The sequence below is a fragment of the Rattus rattus genome, chromosome 8 (genome assembly GCF_011064425.1).
Source record: "Rattus rattus isolate New Zealand chromosome 8, Rrattus_CSIRO_v1, whole genome shotgun sequence".
Taxonomy (NCBI): Eukaryota; Metazoa; Chordata; class Mammalia; order Rodentia; family Muridae; genus Rattus; species Rattus rattus.
In genome coordinates this window covers 71,772,062-71,790,531 of record NC_046161.1, presented here as the reverse complement: position 1 = coordinate 71,790,531, position 18,470 = coordinate 71,772,062, and the positions used below count along the sequence as shown (strand labels likewise).

The following is an 18,470-nucleotide window of genomic DNA, read 5'->3' as shown; positions in this document are numbered from 1 at the left end:
TTCTGCTCTCTCTGGCCTTCCGTTCCTGCCCACCTTCGGACCTTTTTGGGGCGCGGCTCCCTCTAGAGTCGCACGCTGTGCGAATGCCCGCGGAGGAGGGGACCGCAGGAGCACCGTCTCCCGACCCTCGGGGGAGCCGGGTCTCCAGGAAAACCCGGAGCGGAGCATCTCCGGCCGGGACACGCCCTCCGCATGCGGCCGTGTGCGCATGCCCAGTGCGCGGCGGCCGCGAGTAGGAAGCGGAGCGCGGCGGAGGGGGCGGTGGGAGGGGACGCTCCGACTGTGGCGAAGGCGCGGGACGCGGCGAGGGTTCCCGCGGCTTCCTCAGAACGTTCGGAACCGTGGAGCCCTTGCGAGGCGCGAGCGAGCTTGGGGCCAGCAACGAGTGCGGAGCGGGCGGCGGGCCGGGAGCAGCGGGGCGGCCGGGCGGAGCGGGCTCCGAGCCCCGGGCTCCGCGGCTCGGCGGGACACGACTCGGGTGTTGGAGGCGGCGATGTTCCACTGCATTCCCCTGTGGCGGTGCAACCGTCATGTGGAGGCCATCGACAAGCGCCACTGCTCGCTGGTCTACGTCCCGGAGGAGATCTATCGCTATGCCCGCAGCCTGGAGGAGCTGCTGCTGGACGCCAACCAGCTCCGGGAGCTCCCCGAGGTGAGTGCCCGCCTTCACCTGGCGCGTTGGCCGGGTCCGTGCCATCCTCCGCTGACTGCTTCGCTTCGGGAGACTGGCCAGTGGGGAACCACTACTGCTCCTCAACCGCCCCTGTCCCTCTCTCCTTCCCGATTAACCCCATCCTCGAATAAAAGTTCTTTTCCATTTATACCGAAAGACTTGGTATTTAACAAGTAGTTACTTGGTGAGTGGAGAACCGTTCTGGCCCACTAAGTAGCTTAGATCCAGGTCTGGGAACTAACGCCGTTTAGGTGGGTAGGTGAGAAGCCAGGTAGCTCACACTGTTCCCAGCTGGGGGCGACCATGCGCCCCATCACGCCCCGGGGCCGATCGGCTAGCAGCCAGTTCTCCAGCTAGTGGCCCGGGGCTCCTCACTTTGGGCTTAAAGCAGGTTCCAGAGGACACTGGGACCGAGCAGCGCGAAAGTAAGCTTTAGTATCTCGGCATCTGTAAGGAATGTGCCCCTGGCCTTATCTCTGTGGGCTGTGCCCTGGAGAGATGGCGCTTTGTCAGCCTCAGTGGCCCCATGGCGGCGTTGGAGTGCTGGGCAGGAGGAGAGAGCTGCTGCAGGTGCCCAGGTTCCCGCCGCTGGGGCACTGCGTGCGTGGACCTGTTGCGTGGTTGGAACTGCGATGAACGTGTATAGTGGCTCCCGCTGCGAGTCAGCCCTGCTGCTGCTGCTGCTGCTGCTGCTGCCGCCTTTCCGCCACAACAGAGCTTGCTTGGATCCGTCCCATTACTAACGCCGTACCTATTCAGAGTTGTTTACGAAAAAATAATCATCTGCCGGACCGAACTTGGCCAGTGACAGATACTGATTGCGCTTCTAGAAGGGTCCGGGCTGGGTAGACGCTGAACTTTTAACCCTTGAATTTTCCTCAGGATTTTAGCTTTAACTGTTAAAGAGGACGCATCCCTAACCCAGGTGTACGGAGGAAGTAAGCCTGTGGCAATCCAAAGGTGCAGGAAATGGAAGACTGCTGGGAGGCCCAGAGAGCCTAAAGACCTTAGTCTCGGAATGTAAATGCCGTGTTTGTCCTTTGGTAACGCTAATGTCCTGCCATTTTCAAAGAAACTCTGATCAGATTTCTGGTTTGTTGGAACACGGGCTGATAACGATCTCCAGTGCTGACAGAGTTTAGAAAATTCGAAGTGTGTTTCTCTCAACACCTCAAGTGTATAGTTCATCTTGAATTAACTTTCCTTGGTTCCCATGGCCACCTCTGTGTAATCGCAAAGATTACCCTCACTAGGACATCTGTAGCACACCCCTCCCACCCCTTAATTTAATTCAGTAGAAAAACCATCCAGTTCCCTCAGGCGTGTATTATTTTGCAGGCATTTTCAAACACAGGATCTGGTTTTTAGCTTTGCTATATTTTTCTTAAGTGGTAAGCTTTAAGTTGTATAATTTTTGAAATGTAGCAAATGTTACTTAAGGCTCTTAAAGGGATTTGAAATAAAGTTACTAAAAGACTTAGTAAATAGCTCTTGACTTTCCAGTGCTTTCTGTAGTATTTGTGTTTTATTGTGGAATTGGAAGCTTTCTTTGAGTTGGATTGGCTCTTCTCTCTCTTCTGTAATTTGTCAGTTTTTCTGTAGTGCTGGAGAGTTTTGCTAGGCATAGGAGACCGAGAATTTTGAAAGTGGCAGGTATTTCTGTAGTTGGTAAATGACAACTCCGAGACTCAAAATAAGGTCTGATGGCATTCTGTAAATACACTAAATAAACATTTCAAAGCCAGAGGATGGCCTTCCTTATTGGCAAGTGTTGCTCTAATAGCCTTCAATCAAGGTCCTGTAAAATGGATTCCTCTCTGTCTTATTTTACTCAGACTGTTGGGTTTGTACATGCTAGACAAGAACAACAACTACCTTGACAGTCTGTTTCCTTCAGTCTTTCCCTGGGCTAGCCATTGCTCATGTCTGAGATCATGTAACTCATTACTACTGCTCACTGGTGCGTCTGGCTTCTAACCCCCAGCTCCTGTCTGCTCATTACCATATCACCCCTCTTGCTGGAAAGCTTCAAAGATTCTTAGTGTGCCGGCCATACCAGCTGTGTGTTTTATTGCCTATAATTTGGGAGCACATCCAGCAGGGAGGCCTGCACCCTCTACCTGGGCATCAGGCTTTGGGATAATGATAGATACCTTCTCTCCACTGAAAGGTCTGCAACCTCTCATTTGCTCCAACATTTTCATTTACAAATTGAGACGCGGAACTGCAGCGCTTTTTCTCAGGGCTCTGTACTTTGTTGGATGGAGGCAGTGTCTGGCTACCTCTGTTTGCAGACGAGTCAGACAACTGCAGCCACATTGAACACAGAGGATGAGACTGGCCTGTTCTGCTTCACACGCCCAGGAAACCTTAGCTCTTTATTTAGACCCTCCCTTTTGAGTCATGTGACTTAGACTGGGCCTTGTTAAACATTTATTAAGGTACCATCACTTACTAATTATTAAAAGTATAGAGGGGGTTGGGGATTTGGCTCAGTGGTAGAGCACTTGCCTAGGAAGCGCAAGGTCCTGGGTTCGGTTCCCAGCCCCAGAAAAAAAAAGGGAAAAAAAAAAAAAAGAGTATAGAGATTAAAGAAGCCATGATTCTTATGAGCTGTTCCCAGTCTTGTGGGGAGGGAGACTGATGACTTAAATACTGATGTGAGTATGGGGTGGGGAGGGTACCTCATCTCCTCTGCCGACTCACCGGCCACAGACACATTGGTAGTAACTTACCTAATCTACTTCAGAAGCAGCCGAGCATTGTGCTGGCTTCTCAGCAGTGCAGGTTGAGGGTCAGGACCCTGTCTTGAGCTTGCCTTTGGTTGGGTGTCAGTCATTCCATCTGACATCTGGCTTCAGCTGTCCCTGCAGCTAGATTCTTTTGTTGTCTGCACTAACAATCCCACTCTTAACTCCTTGAAGTGCCTGCAATGCCTTTGTTCTCTCCTGCAAGCACGAGAGCCCCAGCCCTGTGCCCAGGAGGGCTTGCTCAATAAACAGTTACTTTTCGAGAATTTTCTGCTGTCTCCCCTTGGCCTGTAGCTAATCTTTTGTTGATTGTCCCATGAAAGTATTTCAAACACCAGTCCCCCACCCCTTATTCTTTCTCATATCCTGACTTACTTGTTTGCTGGTTCTAGGGCAGTTATCATGACCTAAGCTCAAACCATATATGCTTACGTGTCCCTCGTCTGTCTACCCAGCTAAATCATTACCTCCACAAGGGCAGGGGTGTTCATGGCTGAACCTAGGCCACTGTGTGGTACACTGTGGGCCCTCAAGTGCTTGTTATCTCTGCGACAGAAGAGTCTGGCATCGGTTAATGAGTCCTCATGTGTTGACCTCAGAAAGCTGCCTACCTTCTTGGCCATCGAAATTCCCTTCCTGTGACTCGACGAACAAGTCTGTAGAAATCACTTGTCTTTCCTTGGAAGGCTTTGACCGCCATCTCTCCTGGTACTAGAAGACACTTGACCACTTTTGAAGTAATTCTTGTACTCTGAACATTTGCTATGAACGTGACTTCAGTTTTAGCCCCTCTAGCTTGCTCTGACAAGGGGCCATCATCCCTTTTCAGAACAAGTTAGCCATGTTTCAGTCAGGTCTTCTCTTTGGAAATGGTGTTTCTCCTTGGAATTCCATTTCTGAGGGACGGGGCATCCATCTTCCCCGTTTCCAACTTTGACTGATTTTCCTCTCTGTCTTCTCTCCATGGCCTGTTTTTCCTCAAATATCTTCTTTCTTCTCAGTCTCTCACACTCACTTCCGTGGTTTCACCTGGATTCATATGGCCTTTTGGTCATCTTTTACCAAGGCCCTTGTCTTGAAGGGACAGCAGCGTGGCCCACATGCTGGATTTAGATAGTTGAGGTCAGGGCTCTATCTCCCGGATACTCTCCTCCAGCCTTACTTTCTGCCGATGTTAAGATTACTGCCTGCCTTAGAGGGTTAGTCTGAGGCTTTAGCAGACCACTGTGAGCCATCTTTATAAATACTGTGGCCAGAACATCTTACAGTGTTTCTTAATTGAAGTGCGAAGGGCCCCTCCCCCTTTAAGGAGTTTGTCAAAACCCTAATTAAATTTTCGATATGGTTTTCAGCAATTAGAGAAATCGCACATCCTGTAACGTCCAGATGACTTTATAAATGAGTAATTGTAATTGCATAGCTTTATCTGAGCGCGCCTTTTATTGGTCACAGCTGGTGAGGGAAGAGTCGATGCGGCTGTATGAGAGTCAGGCGATGCCTGGAGTTGGAAGAGAAGAGAATCTACTGCATTTGATTAGAGAGACATGACAGAGAGTGGAAGGGCTAACAGCCTCTGTGGTGTTAAATCCCAAGGACCCGCACCTGGTTTAATATTACTTAACACATTTCGAGCAGCCGAAATTGTAGCGTCTACAAACTGTTCAGTTGCTGTGTGATGTCAAGTTATTGTTGAGGTCTCCTCTCTTGTCTTTGTTGGGTTTTTAGAGTTATCTCACTTCCTGGTTACGGAAGAGCTGAGGCATGGGTGATAGACCTGTCTACTTAAGTGAGTGTATTAATAAAGGATTCAATTAGTCAATAAAAGGCCAATTACACACTTGAGGAATGGGATTAGAAAGGGGATTGAAGGGGATGTTTCCCCTACTGATCCACACATTTCTCCAGTTAGAGAAGCAGTTCATTTCTCAGCCATCCCGGTATTACTACACAGTCTAGCACTTTATGGCTTCCTGACTGCTTTCTGTGCTGCTTCACGCCTTCCCCATAGATCTCCTTAGTCCCTGCACTCAGAGGTGAGGAAACCAAGCTAGAGAAGGCGTAATTTCCCGGGTTAGTAGAGTGGAGTCTGAGAAGCATTTAGATAGTATCTGTGACATGATTGTTATAGCCGGCCCTCACCAAGTTCCAGCCTTTGTAGTGGGTTCTTTACACAAATCATTTTCCCTGGGCAGCATAACAACCCGTGTTAGCCATTATACTTTCAGTTTTTCAAATGCAGGGAAATACTTAAGAAAGTTAAGAGGATGTGATTATTAGACTTACCCCCCTACCCCCACACCTTCCCCCTTCCCGCCCCCACACGCACGCTCGCCCAATGAGTGACCTGCCTGGGAGGCAGGGAAGGCTGGCAATGGGGGACATTTGGGAGTCTCTATTGGAGGCTGCTAGAGCTTTGAGGAGTTTCGTGCTTTTGGGGGAAATGAGAGAAAGCTTTAGAGGTGGTGATTCAGAATGGAATAGAGAGAGGGAAGACCAGGTGTGGAGATGGAAGGGGCCGCCTGAGGGTGGAGGCCACCCTGTAGTGGGGTTGAACCTGCCCTGTTAGCAGAGGAGGCTGTGGCTGGGCATCTTAGGAAGGTGGTTCCTGGGGGTAGAAGGATCATGTTGGGAGCTGAGTCAGGAGCCCCTCCATGATGTGGCCAGAGGAATGCTGATGTTATTTGTAGGAAGGATAGGGACAAGGCCCTGAGATGTTTATTCCTGGAGTTCTTAGTCTCTGCATCACCTTCCTGTCATGCTGACCCAACTGGACCTGTCTTTCTTTTGTTGATGTTATTTCCCTTCAGTGTGGGGTGCCTTCATTCAACTAAAACGTTGTGAGTTTTGAATGTAGGCTTCGCCTTGGGAGGAAAATGGCCACTCAGATGTGTTGTGGGTAGGAAGAACTTGCGTATTGTTTTCTATTTTCTGGTAAATACCGTCATCATGTTTATGAGTGTACCCATAGTGACCCTGGTAACTTCATGGGCTCTGTTCTTGTGAGAGACATGAATACATCTATACTGTGCCATGATGTTTCAGTAGACTTGGGGGGCTAACACACTGCTGACTTTATAGAATGTCAACAGTACGAGTGGTAAGTCTGGAGCATGGGAGAGGAAGGGCTGCAGTGCGTGATGGGCAGCTAGAGAGAGGTGCAGTCGACTTTCTCAGAATGCCCACGGAGGTCAAGGGCAAGGCTCACAGGTGTGCATCTCCATTCCATGCACAGGGCTAGAAGGACTTGTCTTCTGCCACAGATGTGCATGAAGAGTGGGGAAGTCATGGGTTGGGCCTTAGTAAGCACAGACAAATCTTCTGGATGTCCATTAACTTTCTCTTAGGTGTAATTTAGTGGACAGGAATGGTAATTTACTGTTGCATGTGGTATTTTAGAAGATCTAATGTGTGTGTGTGTGTGTGTGTGTGTGTGTGTGTGTGTGTGTGTGTAGTTTAAAATACCTTGGAATCTTCGAAGTATGTTTACTCTGATGATTGTTGGGATAGTGTACTTATGAAGGCTATAACTTCTAGACTCTAGAGATTTCCCTCATTTGGGGGAAAATGCTTTTTTTTTTTTTTTTTGTTTCTAAGAATGTCAAGGGATAGAATTATCTCAAGGAATGGATTTGCCTCCTTTGGGTGGGAGGAGGCGTTGCACCTAATTATGGAGTGCTCTAGATGATTTCTTGATGGTTGGGTTAGGTTGGACCACTGTGGCCCCTTATTGCCACAGCTCACGCTTCTTTGGAAAACATAATTAAGAGAAACGGTCAGCGTGTGCGGGAGGTAGCTTAGATGGGCAGTTGTGAGGGCCGGATGTAGCTTCCAGACCTTCCAGGATGTGACGTGAATTCAGACTGTTTGACTTGATTCGAAAATGCTGGCTGCACACGTCTGGCTTCATGCTGTTACTATAGCTGGATTGAGTATGGGCTGGGGTGCCATCATCCTGTTTGGTTTTTCTGATAAGATTGATTTGTATACTATGCTTGAAATAGTTAAAGAAAGAAGGAAACCCATTTCTTTTGTAGTGATATCACCCATTAATTGTTTTAGTTTTCTTTAAAAACCATTTAGTTAGGTAGAGAAGTTTAGCATTCTGAAATTCCCTGTGTAGATGAGTATCCTGTAGGCATGAAGACCAAGTACCAGTGTGTGCTTTGGAAGAGCTCCTTGCTCTGCTTTTCTCCACGGCTGAGCTCAGAGGACCCAACAGTGGACAGGACGTTGCAGACAGCTATCTTTTGCAAGATGACACAATGCTGGCTTAGGAGAAAAGAGTCTGAGTTGACATGGCCCTCTTTGGAGAACAAGGTGACAGTGGCAAGGAGGATAAAGGCACCACAAAGCTTGGGCATCCACTTGGTGTGATAGCCCTGTGAGTCAGCCCACTCTGCTGGCCTTCACGCTCTGCCTTCTGTGCAGGCCTGAATCTCTGCCTTGAACTCGTGGCAGTTGTGAGATTGTTCTAGTCTGCAGGGAACCTGTGTTTCATTCTGATCAAGTTTGGAAACAAAGGAATGGCATTCCCTACCTCATAAGGTTGAGTGAAGATTAACTGCCTTAGCACCTGTACAGTAAGAGATCAGTAGTTGGCAGATAGGAAAAGACAATGCAGTTTTATCCTTAGCCATGTTGTTTAGTAACAGAGGCCCAAAGACCTTCATTGTTCCCACCTTTGAATTCTTTCTCCATACTTGGTAAGAGCGATCTAAGCCACAGATGGAGAGCGGTGCCTCCTACGTGGCCTCCCTGCACTTGCAGGGTAAGTTTGGCAACATTCTTGTCATCCGCTTTCTCTGCCCTTGCGCCTGTACTGCCCAGGAGCTGGCTGCTCTGAGTCACTAATGCACCGCACCGTGGTGTGTGCCCTCATGTCAGGGACTGACCCTGCGCTGCTGTACCTCTCTATTGCCTGGACCTGCCTCTGATCCTACTGGACAGAGATCAGGAGAAGCCCTTTCCTGGGAAGCTTGCCTGCTTCCCCTCTGTGGGCTCTGCAGTCCACTGATAACCACTCTTGACTGCAAACATCCCAGTTCCTTCATTCAGAACAAGTGATGGAAGCTCCCCCCCCCCCAGGCTTTGTGTTTGCTTCTGTTGCTCATTAAGGCAGCTAGCATAGACAAGACATAAACTCCGTACTTGAGTGATTTTCTTGAGAAGTCCGTGACTCTTTTTGGGGAGTGAATGAAGTTTAAAATGGGTTTTGAGGGGTGGGAAGATAGTTCAGTGGGTAAAGTGCTTACCACCCAAGCCTGCCATCTTGAGTTTGGATACTCAGGACCCAGGAAAAGCTGGGCACACAGCAGCATATACGGCTTTCATCCTTGTGAGCTTCTGCCAGGAGATGGGATGGGGAGGCAGGAGGATCTCCTGACTCTTAGAGGTTGTCCTTTGATCTCTATCACTCCTGTTTGTCTCTGTGGCCCCCCCTCTCCCCTCCACTGTCTCCCTCTCTCTCTCCCTCCCTTCCTCTCCCTCCCTCTCCCCTCCCCCTCACTATCTGTCTCTGTCTCTGTCTCTGTCTCTCTCTCTCTCTCTCTCTCTCTCTCTCTCTCTCTCACACACACACACACACACACACACAGAGCCTGTTTTTATTATTACCTACAATAGAGAGCCTGGGGATTAAACCAAGATGCACTTGGCTGTCAGCTGTCCCTGTTGTATGAATGGTCGGTTCCATGGTGGTGGAGGAAATCAGCACGGACTTAGGGGACAACTTTAGGTTCTTGTCATTGCCCAGTTCTCTTATAGGGATGGTCGAGGGTGTGGTAATGCCAGGTCTCTGTGTTCTGACTTTCTTAGATGCTAATTTCACAAGTTGATCTTCCAGGAAGGGAGCACATATTTACACACGTGCTTCAGGAGGCACTTAGTGAAGTTAGTGGGACTGCAAATCTAGGCTTAATCACTGTAAACAAGGGTTTGATAATCAGGTGAAGCCACTCCAAATGAGTCTCTTTCTGTGGCCAGTTGTTGATTCCCAGAGTCAGTTAAGGAAGAAAGATGAGCAGATTTTCTCTGGTTCACCCGTACAAATCCACTCACATGTGCGCTTGTGTAGCTCTCCCCAGCCCACACATTCATTCTGAATACCGAATGCTTCTTACCTGTCAGTGGTTTGTCTTGCTTGTCTCAGCTTTTAAAGCTGCAAGGATCTGAGGAATCTGGCCAGAACTTTACGTCTTTAGTACATTAGCTCAAGCAAGTCAGAGGTGGTCATGCCCCTTTAGGCTGACTTGGTAACCAAGAGATTGTATTTGGGAACTGTAGTGTGGGGACTGATAGCTGGGATTATCAGTGGATCAGGATCAGGTCAGGGCTCTGTGCTCCTGAGGAATACGCTCAGCTCTGATAGGGTGTTGGTGCTGGGCTTCCGGGCATCCCAGCAAGCCCTCTGCTCCTTCCCCGCTTCCCCACAGGAGTTACTGAGTACAGGCTGTACTGTCAGGCTTTGTTCTTTCCAGCACAGCAGGTGGAATCTTTGTCTCTGGAACCTTCAGGTAAGTAGATAAACACATAGCAATTCTCCTGATGACAAAGGAGCTGCCGCCACGAGTAAGTGTGCAAGGTTCTGTCTCTCACAAGAGTAAGTGTGCGAGGTTCTGTCTCTCACAAGAGTAAGTGTGCAAGGTTCTGTCTCTCACAAGAGTAAGTGTTCAAGGTTCTGTCTCTCACAAGAGTAAGTGTGCAAGGTTCTGTCTCTCACGAGGCCCCTGCAGGAGACTGACTCCTGCCCTGATGCACAGTAGGCCACCATGCCAGTACAGCAGAAGATCGGCTTGGTGCTTTAGAGTCTAGACGGGGGTGGGGGGGTGGGGGGGTGGGGGGGTAGGGGGGTAGCAGTGGGAAACAGAGGTGACAGGTTCACTTGTCACCAATTGGTGTATGGCACATGGTAAGTGTGAGAGCTTGCGGATTTGCAGAGGACTGGATAAACGGATTTGGTGAGTCATGGTGGGCTTTAAAGAGACCTAGAATTAAGGAGGGGGAGCCCGGTGATGAGAATTACAGAGACATCGAGTGTGTTCTGGGTCCTTTGCCTCAATCTCTTTAAGCTCTTCCTGTGATTAATTTGCTCTGCCCTCCTACAGCCATGTCCCCATTTCTCATAAGTAGCTTTTCCTTACAGATGAGGACCCTGGGGACCCCACTTGCCACCCAGTTACTAAATAGCAGAGCTGGCATTTGAAGATGTAGGGTCTCTCAAGAGTTGGGGACCACTGCATCTTCCTGCTCGCTCGCCTCAAGGTCAAGCGCATCCGAAGCCCCCGCTCAGCCAGAGTCCCATCTGTCCTGTAACAAAGAGACTCCTGATGTTTGGGCTATTTTTGCATCATTAAGAAAAAGAGCATTGAGCCGAGAGATCATTTTCAGAATCAGGTCACCGAGTATTAATGAGCGCATTCATGCATAAACTCTCAAAGATTAGTGGCATCCATTCCTGGGTCTGGCATTCTCACCTTCAGGATGTAACTTACATCTGAGTCCTTACCCATTTTCACGGCAAAAGTGCATTTGTTAGAAACAGTGATGGCAGCACTGGCTTTCTCAGAGCGCCGCTCCCTTATGTCTGCTAGTACCGGTTGGGGTTGTATTCCTGTTTGCGTGAAATCAAGAAGTTGGATTCAGACAGTTTTTTTAGTCGTGACCATGCCTGCTCGCATCATAAAGTGGGTCCTAACATACTTCCTGGAGGTGCACATGCTTTCACACTCCTACCATCGCTGCTGTGAATGAATAAGGTGAACATTTTATCATAGCTCCCACTGCATTTGCTGTGACGGATACCTGGCAGACACAACTTACAGAGCAAAGGTTTGTTTCAGCTCCTGGTTTCAGGATTTTATTCTGCTGGGGCAGGGCTGGTAGGATATAGTTGGCTCACGGTATTGGGAGCATTGTGGAGACTACAAAGTAGAGAAAGCTGGAGTCAAGGACAAGGGGAGTCCAAGTAACAGAAGTTCTCCCACTGAAGTGCCTCTGGTTAAAGAGACTTTTGGTGACTTCACACAACCTGAATGGTTTTAGGTCAGTAGGTCACTTGCTTTGCATGGTGACCTCCTAAGCAGAAGGGGAAGGCACAGCAAAGTCGTTGGCTTGTAGCCGTCAGAAAGCCTGGGGTGAATAGTGCCTAGCTTCTCCATCCCACTTTTGCTGAGAGTGGACAGGTGGGTAGGCGTAAGGAGGGTAGGAACGGTGCGTAGGTGCGTGGCTGTGTCTGAGGTGAGGTGTGTGTCAGACAGGCGAGTGGTTGGCACCTGAACCTGCTGAGCCTGCTGGGGTGCTGCACACACCCGTCTTTCCCATCATGGAGTCGAAGGTAGCTTTCCCCTCTCACTTAACCGTATGTCTTCTGCCAGAAACAGAGACCATCTGTTAAGGAATCCTTAGCAGAAATGATTTCTTTTTCAGATTATACAAAACAAAAAAGAATGACTGTGCACGTAGAGCTTTCCCTATATTTTATTCTCACCAAATGCCTGGGGAATTCTGAAGAGAACAAAAATTAAGTAAGTAGGATATTATAACATGTCCAGATCACTCAGCTGATGCATGTCTCGTGGAATTTCCATCACTGCCTGTGCTCTCACTTCTGCTCCTGATGCCCCTGTCCTGTGCCCAGGCCACCCCAGTCCACAGCCAGGAATGTCTCCCCTTCCCCAGCCTCTGCTTATGACTAAGGGTGAGGCTTAGGTGTGCATCTGCTTGTTTTCTACCTGCTTGTCATCAGCTCTGAATTGGGAAATTCAGTGCCTTAATCACAGGGAAAGGGCGTGCACGTGTGCACACACACACACACACACACGAAACCTTTTGTACTGAAAAATGCACTTATTTGTTTGTTTGTGGAGTAGTTCAGATAAACAAACTCCTTAGCCTGTATTCTAGACCACCCATGCTGGGATCCCTCCTTCTTAAGCCGTCCGTGTCTCCAGCAGTCTTTAAGGATTGCCTGGGTTTAGTTTACTTTCTGTTGCTGTGGTGAAGACCATGACCAAACACAACTTGGAGAGGAAAGCGTCTATTTTACCTTGAAGGTCACAGTGCACCACTGAGGGAGGCCGGGACAGGAACTCAGGGAAAGGATATGGAGGTAGGAACTGAAGCTCAAGCCTAGGAGTGCTGCTTACAGCCTTGTCTCTCAGGCCACCTCACTGTGCTTTCTTATACAACCCAGGACTTTCTGCCCAGGGCTGGCACCACCCACAGAGGGTTGGGCCCTCCCACGTCATTCATTAGCCAAGAAAATGCCCTACAGACTTGTCTACAGGCCAATCTGTTGGAGGCATTTTCTCAGTTCAGGTTCTTCCCAGGTGACTAGCTTTTGCCAAGCTGACAAAAACTCAACCAATACAAGGCTCCATGAGTCTTGCTTCTGCACAGCCTGTGTTTGTCTACTGTATGCTTTATGCAGCCCTGGCCCGTGGCAACCATATTAATATCAAATGCTTGCTATCTACCTGTGTGGAAAGCAGGGGTGTTGCTGAGTCAGCAGATACTGCTGGCAGAGGGTCAGCGGTAGCACCAGCGATAACACATCATTACTCATGTTGACAGAAGGACATTTCCGCCCCTCCTTGCCTCTTAGCAGGGGTGTTAATGAGGAGCAAAATGGCCAAAAGGCAGGAAGTGTTTCTAAAGCCATTGCCTTTGTTGTCCACATGCCAGACAATCTGCCCTCCCCCTGGAGTTAAGTGAAACCACAGTTATATTTTTGAAATACCAAGAGGAGCTGTGTATTAACTGCTGGGAGTGTTCTAGCTGCATTTACTCAGAATTCGGTCCTTAGGTCAGCTTGATGTGGTCTGTGGGATTTATTTATTTATTTTTTTAATAAAGCTGACACTGAAGGCTTTCTTGAGGGTGTAGGTAGGAAAAGACTAGGCCAAGGTTGATATATAGTCTGCCAGACTCCAAAGATGGATGCTTTTTCTTGTTAAATGAAGGTCCAACAAGGGCGGCCTTGTGATCTTTGTGCTACTGGATGTGAGTTACTGGGTCATGAGGTTGTAAGAGTTGCTCTTTTCAAGGGTCTCAGGCTTAGCATTGGAATCAACAGCTGGGTAGATCAGGCTGTGAAGAAGCCAGCAGACAGATTCTTTCTGGAGATTCTGGGCAGCCTGGAAAAAGGCAGGGGATACCACAGAAGCAAGACTGAAGGCACAGTTTGTTTAAGGAGGGTTGGAGTCCTGTCCTGGGTTGCCCAGAATGCAGGTAAAGGACTTGACTTTCGTTCTGTGGATGAATGAGTGCCTTGTAAGACATGCATTTAGAAACCGTGTCCTAATAGCAGCTCATGAATGGATCTGAGGGGAGCCAGGATAGAGATGGAAGCAAAACAGGGACAGTCTGGTGATTAGCCAGACTTGAGACACAGGAGCTGTGGGGAGTCCCTGTAGTGGGGATTCTCAGTTGGAATGCCTACTAGGCTCAGAGTCTGAGGAGAGGGGAGGAGGAGTGTGAGAAGCTAAAGATCAAAAGCCTACTAGGGGAGTGAGGTGGGGTGGAGCCTGGGGGCTTCTGGGAACTGGAGGGGGGGGATGTTGTTGGATACATGCACAGTGTTGAAGATGCCAGCCTCTGCATCTCATTTTCTTTGGAGTAGTCCGCTGTGCAAGCCTGGCATAGAGAAAAGCGGACGTGGGTACCAGGTCCACTTATGCGAGAGTCGTGGCTGTAGGAGGGGTCAGACTTTGTAGGATTCTGATGGAAAGGTACTGGGATGCTGTAGGCTGGGCAGAGAAAGATGGGAGTCACAGTGAGAAGTGAGTGGTCAGAATGAAAGTGGAACTGGTTGTCTCGGGGCGAGGCCACATAAGAGGCCATAGCCAGACCTGAGGCATTGAACTTGACAATTTGTTAAAGGGAGGGGAAGCTCTGGGTAAGGCCAGGCTTGTGACTCATGGGTAGGTGGCAAGAGCAGACAGGGGGTATGTTGGCCACTGGCCTTAAGGATGGCCAGGAGTGGCTGTGCTTGCTCTGTGGGTGGGTCAACTCCACCACAAGCCACAAAGTCATGGAAGGGCCAGGTGGGCAAATTATAGTATGCCAAAGACCTAACTATAGTCGGACCTGCGGCAAACCCAAAATCGTCGTCTACAGGGGACAGCTCCACCTGTCCTACCCAGCATGGCCAGGTGGGCGTGGTGTCTGTCCTCATCCTGTGAAGCTATGACGGCTGCCCCACCTGCCCCTCATCCTTGGCAATAACTCTTGTGCCGAAGTGTCCTGACTTTTAAGCACCCAAGAAGTTGAAAATGGACAGCCTTTGAAGACTTTGGAAAGGCACATTGTGTGAGTCCATGTTAAGTTGGACTTTAGGACTGGGAAATGAGGCGGCGTGGATGGTGCTTGTGAGTCACACACCAGAGTCTCGGAGCATCTTCCCATTCTTGGTCACCTCATCCAACCTGGAAGGCGGCTCAGTAGCTAATTAGTTTTCAGTAGGAGCTAATAGGGCCTGATTGTAATCTGAAGCCTGGGGCCCAGGGATCTGCAGGCTGGGTGCGTAGTCTTTCGCCCTTCTGAGACCTTGTAAGCCTGCTTCTTTCTTCATGTCTAGAGCCCCTCTCTGACTCTCCAGTCTGTTTTTAAAGATCGAGTCGAGTTTTACATCACGTGTACACGTGTGGGTTTATGTTTGTGACTGCAGCTGCCCACGGGGACCAGAAGTGTAAGATCTCCTGGATCTGAGTTACAGATGGGGTGAGCAGCTAACAGAGGTTCTGCAGCTGAGCTGGGGTCCTGCTCAGGAGCTGTGCATTTCTCCAGCCCTGCAGCTTGTGTGTGTGTGTGTGTGTGTGTGTGTGTGTGTGTGTGTGTGTGTCCCAGCTTGTCCACAGCATTTTCATCTTTAGCTTATTTTCTTCTTCATTTGTGCTCTGTCTAATTTGGTTTTTGTTTGTTTGTTTATTTGTTTTCAGAATTCAGCTCAAGTTAGTTGGCTAAAATGTAGGTCAGTTTTGTTTTTCTGTAACGATTGAGTACAATTCTGTGCTCTGTTTCCTTAGTGTGTTTGAGCTCAGTGGGTTAACTGAGGCGTGACTATGTGTCGTGGGGAACCATTCCATTGAATCAGCAGCAGAAAGTGTGTACACACCTCAGTAGATGCCTTGCCCCTCAATATGACCACTTTGTGAATTTATTCACATTTCAAAACAGTGTTGAAACTCCTTAGGAGGTATCCTCAGGCTGCCTGCGCATGTCACTGGCCATTTTTGTGTGCATGTCCTGGCCCTTTGAAAGTACATTTGCTGGTTGGGTCAGAGAACTGAGTGTAAAGACGCAGGCTGTGGATCACTTGGGAAATTTGGTTGTGTGCTAACACGAAGTCATGACACGCTGACTCACCGATGGGGAGATACACAGATACTTGACTGTCGCGGCCTGCGTGGTAGAGTGTGTTGCCTGCTCCCTTCATTTCAACATGTCTTTTTAAGAAACTTGCTTTCCAACATGATGTATTTATTAAGGGACTAGCAGTCCATAATTCCCACTACCAAAGACCGTTTGGTTAGCTTTTTATTGTTGTTGGAGATAAATGTGCAACTTTTGTTGGTCTTCATAAATTGGAAATAATTGTGAAATTGCTTTGCTGTCCTCCAGAGGAGGAATCTTAGAGAGATGGGTTCCCCTGAGAGACTTTAAACAACGATGTGTGTGGGTCCATGGCTGTAGACACTTAAACGGGGCTCATTGCCAGACTCTGGAATTCTTGTTAAATCAACAGCTGGGTTGCCTTTCCCTGGCTGGTCAGTATAGGACCAGCACAGTGGGATAACTGAGTGCTTTGTCAGAAAGCACTTGGGGGTTGTTGGTGATGTCCCTGGGACCACACTATGTGAAGTATTGGCGCATAGGCCTTCGGTATTAAACACATGTAGGTTCATGTCCTTTTTCTACTACCTAATGGCTATGTGATCTTACAGAGTTACTTAGCATTTTTGAGCCTCAGGTTTTTTCCTGTTTTGTAAATTGCTAAGTGGAGAGTGATGGATTCACTACGGGCGCTGTGAGGAATGCAGTGAATATAAACAGAGCGCTCAGCTCTGTGCTACACATGTGATGCTCATTGTTACTGGGAAGAACGGTTCCTGTTCTGAGTTGTGGATACATTTGTCAGAGGGAGTACAGAACAGCCAAGACTAAGAGCCCTATCCCACAGTCTACTGAATGGGGCACATAGACTTGAGTCTGATGCTTCTCCTTGATGCCGTGTCAGGTCTCTGCAAGTCACGAGCCCATCAGGCTCCTCTTCCTAGTTCTTAGTTGAGATTCACTGTTCTTCCTCTGCCTTGTACTCCGTGTCTCTACCCACGTGTATACACACAGACACATAGGCACAGACACACAGACACACACACACAGACACACACACACAGGGCAAGGAAAGCACACAAGCCGAGCGTATTCTAAGGAGCTGATGTAGTACCTGAGGCTTAATTCAGGTCCCCTCTGTTCAGGGGATTGAAATCTGGTGACACTTCTTATCATACTGGCTCATCAAGGCCCAGGAACTGTGTCTGGACAGTGAGACCGGAGACTCTGTTCCTGTAGGGAAATTAAGGCACCAGCAGCCAGGGAGCAAGCGTTCCTCAGACCCATTTGGCTTTGGGCACTGTGATCTTGATCTTACTGAGGGACAGTCATGGCACAGTTTAAAATATTTTATTTGTATTTGCTCTCAGTGCTAGCAGTCAAAGACAGTCCTGGGCTTCGGCCTACTGTGCTGTGGAAACAGAGTGAGTACTTCCAGTGCACGGTTGGCTGGACCCAAGCACTGCTCAGCGGAGCTCAGACGTGCTGCTGTAGTGTTCATCTTTCCTTTGCAGTGTTGGAGGTGGAATAGCTCTGCCTTCTCTGCTTTCTACTCACTTAAAGTTTTAACTGACAGTTTGGTGTTTATAATGGGAGCTCACTTGGCAAGTGTGTGTGTCTGATACAATGCCAGCATCAGAAACCATTTAAGAGAAGATGCTTCACTCTTTAGTGATAATCTTCCTGGATGATCTCCCCCCATGGAGGACGATGACTTTCGTAGCCCTTAACTTGGTGATGATATTCAGGATAAGTTAGCTTTAAAACACAATAGACACTGGGTAAGTTCAGGTCTCCTTGTTAAGTCTTTTTTTTATTACCTGACAGTATCTACAGGAGCATTTGAGGATTAGAATTGATTCCCCTGGGGTCTCTCCCAAATGGTTCTTGAATGTTATGCAAAAGAAGCATCTGGAGAAAGAGCAGTGGCTTAGCTGGAAATGCTGCCTTCCTGGTAACTACAGAAACCACTGGGAAGCCTTTTGTAGTCAGTTGGGGCTGCCAGCATCCACACCGAGCTGTTTGTCGTCCTTCACTTTGCATACAGCGCTATCATAGTAAGAATGTTTCATGATGTGTTCCTTAGTCTACGTATTTTCTAGAAAGATTTGTGTTAGCCGGCTCACTGCTGGAACAGAGGTCTCAGACGGCGGTCAAAGAGAAAAGGGGGATTTTGGCTCACAATTTCATCGTGCAGTCCACAGCTGATTGGTTCTGCTGCCTTTAGGCCTGGGGCAAAGTGTGTGATGAAACTGAACTTTTCGCCTCATGAGCAGGAGAAGGAGGAGGAGTGGAGAGCTAGAGCCTTCCGTTTCCCACAAGGACGTTACCAGCGAGCTTTGGCTCTCCCACAGGTTCTGCACCTTTAGAATCCCACCTTCACACAGAATTTCCATGCTGGAGCCCTCGAAAGCTCTTCCAGATCCACACTGAAGTCTTTGGTTAACTGCAGAGCCTTTTGATAGCTAGAGAGCTGGGGGTGGGGTAGGACACCTGCTCCTTGCTGTGCTGTCTTCTTCCATTACTTCTTTTTTTTTTTCTTTTCTTTTTTTCAGAGCTGGGGACCGAACCCAGGGCCTTGTGCTTGCTAGGCAAGTGCTCTACCACTGAGCTAAATCCCCAACCCCCTTCCATTACTTCTTGTTCAGCTTTATATATGCTGAACAGTCTGAACCCTGCAACACTCTCCCCCAAAACTGAACTCCATTTCCTTGAAA

The 18,470-nt window shown here is 48.7% G+C and overlaps 1 protein-coding gene across 1 annotated transcript in view; it reads left to right on the top strand.

Moving 5' to 3' along the window:
- The first annotated feature begins 230 nt into the window (after positions 1-230).
- Positions 231-18,470, top strand: part of Lrrc1 (leucine rich repeat containing 1) — a 118,338-nt gene continuing 100,098 nt past the window's right edge. Inside the window, exon 1 of the mRNA XM_032909372.1 lies at positions 231-652. Coding sequence (XP_032765263.1) covers positions 494-652 — 159 coding nt within the window. The 5' untranslated portion in view covers positions 231-493. The remainder of the gene's footprint in view (positions 653-18,470) is intronic.